We start from the raw sequence: 6,095 nt of genomic DNA, 5'->3' as shown, positions 1-6,095 counted from the left end.
TATTTAACCCAAAAATATTTGTGCTCCTTTTTTCCAGTTGTTATGACTTTCTGTTCACCTTAAACCGTTTGGCCCCGTTTGTAAAGTAACCACAAGATTTTAACTTAAAGTAGTATTTCATCTACCAATGTACGAAAAACCTGGGATGCAATCCATGCAAAACGCAAAAGATAGCTACGAGGAGCAAAAGACTAAGCTCGTCAAAAACAAAGAATGCAATTTAAGAATTCTATTGTTTAGCTACAATATTGGCTCCTGAATTAATTTTCTAGCACTTCTGATTTTTCTTTTATGAATCGCAAACCTATAGCGAAAACAATAAGCCAAACAGTAAAGAAGAAAGGCAAAGATGGACAAGAGTTTTCAAGACTGTGGAGAATCTTTAAGGCTCATTTCGCAAACCGTGACAGCATGAAATCGGTTCGCATCTTTGTGAAAAGTGCTGAAACCCTTATTCATCAGCTATAGAGCATTGTTTACCCTTCTTGCCAACTAAACTTAAGCATGTGCTGGATGAATTTCCTTTGTTTTAGCCATGTGTTTTAAAGTGATCTTGATATTAACCGTGGGAAAGTTTCCACAGTCTTTTGCCGCTTCACGATGTCCAATCAGGACTTCCGAAGCCACCTGCTTGCAGGAAAGCAACGGGATTCTTAACTCCCTTTTGTTTTAAGTCCAACTGTCTTGCTATGCAGACATAACAATAAAAAAATCTGTAACCTTTTCGCATATCGAAACACCCAAAGATGCTTAAAGAATCGCTAGCACGAATTAATAGTCATACCTATTCGGGTTCTAAATTGTGGCTAAAACCAATATTTGGGCTTCAATTCATTTAGACGACTGATAATCTTATTTTATCATTAACAAAAAGAAAAAAAGGAAGAAAAAAGTAACGAGGACTAAGTGGAATGTTTGCATAGCGGTTGCCAGGACAAGGGTTTTGGAATATGATTTAAAATTGATTGTCAGATTTACACATGTTGTGAAAGTGACAATATACATACACGATACATAAGTAATGAATCAGTTGGCCCTTAGAACATGAGCTGAGGTTTATTAAAGTGAATAAAAATAATCACATCAACACAACTGTGCCGGTTATTATAAAATGATTTTACACAAAGTTCATTCTTAGTCTCAGTGACTCGGTGTCTTAGAAATGACTTGTAAATAAATAAAGAGTTCTGATTGGAGGAATGATCCCGTTTTTGTCCAATGGCAATAAAAAAGACTTTAGGGTAAGGGATTGATTTAAAATATCTAGGCGCTTGAGCTTTCAATACACTGCACAAGTATTTGAAACTTAAGGAATATAATTGACTGAATACCTCAGGTAAGTTCTTTCAACGTCTTTCGACGGCTTAAACTTTTTTGCCACAGCTACTCGTACAATTTTTTTTCTACCTTAAATTCGGCGTTTTGATGAACTTGAGGGTTTTCTGTTCCTTAAGCAGAAAACCGTGGTACATGAAGTTAGTTTTTTTAAATATTGAGATTTGGTATTCAATTTATCATGAATAACAAGTAAACATCAGTTTCGAATTTTATACCCCAGGGAAAAGAAATAAATTTTCCATGGAGAAGGAAGTCACGTTCCGATCTCAATGGCATTTTAATGGTGGAAAAGAGGCGTCACTGAAGCCAGACACTCAAGAGATAGTCGAGAACTCGTCCTTTGGAAGTTGCGATACACCTGGTTTTTATCAGACCGGAAAATCCGAAGACATCCCGAGAAAGTCAACAAGGACCTATCCCCTTGACCCTCGATTGCGGAGAATCCGAGCGAACAATCGTGAACGCCGACGGATTCAAGCCATCAACGACGCCATGGAGGCCCTCAGAAGGGTCATACCCAACACGAACAACAAGCGAAAGTTAACGAAATTGGAACTGCTGAGGCTTGCCCAGGATTACATACGAGATCTCTCCGAAATATTGCATGCTAACAAACACGAATGTGTTGAAGAAATTGAAAACTTTAGTTGTACTTTTACTGGATACAATAACTTTTTTGGCGGTCCCTTTCACACAAAGTAGTTTTTCTGATATCTCCATGCAGAGCGATGTCCATGGTGCTTAGGAAGGACAATGGAATGTCAATTTTAAGTACTTGCATGCGCCACGGAAGAAAATAACTTAAATCTGAACAGGATGGATACTAGGACGACGGTCGAAAGAAAAAGAAGCCGCGAAAAAGAAGAAGCGGAAGAAGACGAAGAAGAAGAAGAAGAAGAAGAAGAAGAAGAAGAAGAAGAAGAAGAAGAAGAAGAAGAAGAAGAAGAAGAAGAAGAAGAAGAAGAACAAGAACAAGAAGAAGAAGAACAAGAAGAAGAAAAAGAAAACGAAAGTGATGATGAAAAACTGAGAAAAAAATTCATAAGAACTGGGAAGGGAATCAGTTCCGAAACCCTTGTAGGCTAAATGGCCCATCACAAACGATTTTAGGGGATTTAACTCCTCTAGCTTTGAAGCAAATTATTATTTTGCATTTCTCTTTGTTTGATGGTATCTCAATGATAACTCAGTCTGTTATATAACTTTATTAAACAACTTCTATGATAATTTTAAGATAAGAACTATTGTACAAATTGTACAAATTATTATCTCATCGTAGTTGACCAAACCATTGTAAATACAATTTTTTGGATAGAAGATCTAATGAAAGCCTTTTTACTAGAGAATTGTCCAACTCTTTTGTTCTGATTCACCTATTAAACGTGTTGCGTTTATTTACTTTATTCTGAGCACAGACCATCACTGTTTACACTGCGATTTCCTCGGAACCTATGACAGTAGCTCGTAGTTGAAAACTAGCACAGAAGAAGACTGACCGTACATCTCCATCCATGATGGCATGCTCTCGGTTCATTGTTTACTGTGTTGTTCCGCTAACTCAACTACAAACAAAAAGGGCTTTGTTCCCTTTCAACTACACACCAGCAACAAGGAAAATCTCTATCCTGCGTTATTTGCTGTTCGATCTCCTAACTGCTATTTGTCTTGTATTGTGTTCGCGTATTTTTGGTAACATTAGACCTGCCAGACGATCTCCTTTCCTCCCCCCCCTCCCCTCCCCTAATTTTCCAGCCGTATTTCCGACCACCGCTCTCTTTGTTAAATTGTTTTCTTCAATTATTTTATTGTCTTTAAATGTTCTGGTCAAAATTGGTATAAGATTAGTAGATAACTCAGACGTGTTTGAAATACTGGCAAATTGTTTTTCCGTTAAATTTATTGGCACCGCAGTGAACTCTATCTTTATCTTTTTCTCAAGTCTTAACACGTGTAACTCTGAAAATAAGACCTATTCATTACCTTGTAATATTTAATAGCCTGCTGACAATAGCTCATTATGCCATTAATCTCTTTTTGCTTTCGCAAGCTAATTGGGTTGGTGTAACTTTACAATACATTTTTCCGGTAATACTTTCGAAAAGAACGATTTCTGAGCAACTTTCTCACTTCTTTTCTCAGTTACAATTGCTTTAATGGCAGAGGTGTGGGTACTACTCTTACTTTCTTCAAAACTTTCCGATTCTCGAGGCAAATTTATTAGGCATTGTCCAACCGTATTGTCAGTGTTAAATTGCAAATAAAATAGCCTGTGGAAGCACGCTTTCTTTTAAGTCCAATTTTTTTGTCTGAACCGCCTTCAAATGCTTAAGGGTGCCAGTCGATAAAAGTAGTGTACCTTATACGGATTGATGTGTAAAGCAACACTGCTGGTTTGTCTAGAACCTGTCTTTCATCCAAAGGTAATTAATAAAATGAGATGGCAGTTAAGGACCTAAATGCGGAAAAGTCGTGTTAAAGACCTTGAAAATGATTTGGGCACGACAAGTCGTTGGCAAAACGACAACCCACATTTGTATTAAAAAGCTGGTCCTTTGTTTTGAAGAAACAAAAGGCGAAATAATAGAGAGGTTTCATGGGTTGATTTCCTTACTTTTAGCCATTACGTCGTGACGTTTCTACAGTTCACAGTCTAGCTGAAGAGATATATCTTCTGTCTGGTTAAATCTGGGTATACTGCATTACGACATATTGCCACTCAGAAAATTGATTATTCGACGGCATTTAGCTGAAATTAAGAGTCAAGAAAAATAAACTTTAGAGTGATCATGTTGAGTTAGAAGCTAAGGACTTGAAAGCTTGTCCAAATGCCTTACGAAATTCAAAAGCGATTTTTAGTACTGAGAAACTAAGTCCAGAAAACAGTATTCGTAGCCCAATGATAATAATCTTTATTTAAACACGATCAATTCATCAGCCATAAAAATACATATCACATACGCTAAAATATTTAACATTCATACGGTATACTATTACTAAAAGCTGTTTTCCGTGAATGCCGTGCGTAAAGAATGTCATTGATCTTACATTTAAATACCCCCAGAGACCTGTGTTCCTTATATCGCAGGGTAGACTGTTCCATAATGTGGCGCCATTGTAACTAAAGCTTTTTCGATAGTAATTAGTGCGCGGTAATGGAACATTGAGTCCCTGAGGTCATAAGCAGAGTCACGCCACGTAAACTTTGAATACAGATACTCTGGAGCTAGCCTGTGCAGACATCTAAACACCATGGTGGCTTTATGAATTTCCTGCTCGCGTGCAAGATTTTCCCACCCTTAAAACTCGAGTAGCTCAGTTGCATCAGCATCATAATTAGAGAATGTCAACAAACGGGCTGCTCAATTCTGCAATTTCTGCAGTTTGTCTCGTAAACAGGTTATTTTAATTACCTATTTTCCTATAAATGCTTTTCCCTTTGAAAGTAGCGAGACAAAAGATTTCGAGAAAATGTCCATCGATCAATTTAATTGTTCATGGGACTCTTGAGTCTACCTTAAATTTATTCTGTTACACTGGGCCAAATCCGGATGAGTCAAATAGGGAAAAGTTTCTTCTTTCCGATTGATTTTGCTTTTTTGAAACTCACAAAGCGATCGATCGCGAGGCCAGTGTTTCGGGACTTCCAGCATTCAAGCAGGGATGGCGCAGTTGTGAGAGCACTCGCCTCCCACCAATGTGGCTCGAGTTCGATTCTTAGACCCAGCGTTTAATGAGGGTTGATTTGATTTCTGCACCCCAATTAGCGCCTTAGTGCTGAATACAGTTGGCACTCAAATATATAAAGTTAATAATAACAATAACAATAATAATAATTATTATTATTCACTTGTTCCTTCTTGCACAAGCTATATGTCCAATGCACTTTGCGAACGACATTCAGAAGGACTACTTAAACGCCTCTCTCGAAAACTGAGACATTTTATTCCTTATTTCAGCGATGGAAACCTCTGCCATGGTGCATGTATATGACGTTTAAAATGGGATTGAAGCGTGTTAAAAATAGGGGCGGGGATAATCATCGTCTCGCTTAGAGGTGTAAATTTCGGATTCTTGTGTCAATTAAGGTGTTCTAGGCAAAACGCCATCATATGTAGCCCATATGTAGCCGTTATATTTTTAAAATATGGTCTCTTTTTCCCTTTTGGGAGTCCAAAAAGCCTGGGCCAAGCCCAGATAGGTCTCCATTTGGGGTTTAATTCAAACAATTTCGACGAGCATTCCCGCTCCTTCATATGCGAGGTCCCCCACCCATCCCCCCAGGAGTTTGATAATCACTTTTGTAATAAGAACCGCAATATTACGTTTAATTTATTTCCTCGTTTATTGTGCACCGTCTTGCTTACACTCGTATTTTAAGTTAGCAAGATGTTTTGCGGATATGTTATCTTGTTATATTTGGTTGTTTTAGTTTCGGACTAATTTGCGAGAGAATGCCATTTGGTGTAACTGTTTTGTTTTCCATTGTAGACGTCTGAACGATCAGGAAAGCAGAAAGTAATCGTAATATCTGAAAAGTTCTCGACAATTTTTGGTAAAAGGAAAATAGAGCATGAGATTTTGAAAGATTAAGACGTCTACATCATTTCTGTTCTTTCCAGAGGCAAGCAACGCGACGTTCTGTCAGCCATGTGAGAAACGAACTATGCGCATGTCAGAAACACATGATGTCATGATGCGCCCATGAAGTGAGGATTTTTAAAAAGGACACATGCTTTTCCCCTTCAAAAGCTCTAGTT

General features: G+C 37.9%; 1 protein-coding gene across 1 annotated transcript in view; it reads left to right on the top strand.

Moving 5' to 3' along the window:
- LOC137985204 (histone H3.v1-like) overlaps positions 1 to 2,691 on the top strand; it is a 6,081-nt gene extending 3,390 nt beyond the window's left edge. The window contains exon 2 of the mRNA XM_068832727.1: positions 1,559 to 2,691. Coding sequence (XP_068688828.1) covers positions 2,155 to 2,424 — 270 coding nt within the window. The 5' untranslated portion in view covers positions 1,559 to 2,154 and the 3' untranslated portion in view covers positions 2,425 to 2,691. The remainder of the gene's footprint in view (positions 1 to 1,558) is intronic.
- The last annotated feature ends 3,404 nt before the right edge of the window (positions 2,692 to 6,095 follow it).

The sequence above is a fragment of the Montipora foliosa genome, chromosome 14, assembly GCF_036669935.1.
Source record: "Montipora foliosa isolate CH-2021 chromosome 14, ASM3666993v2, whole genome shotgun sequence".
NCBI classification, from domain to species: domain Eukaryota; kingdom Metazoa; phylum Cnidaria; class Anthozoa; order Scleractinia; family Acroporidae; genus Montipora; species Montipora foliosa.
This window is presented reverse-complemented; position numbering and strand designations above follow the sequence as displayed.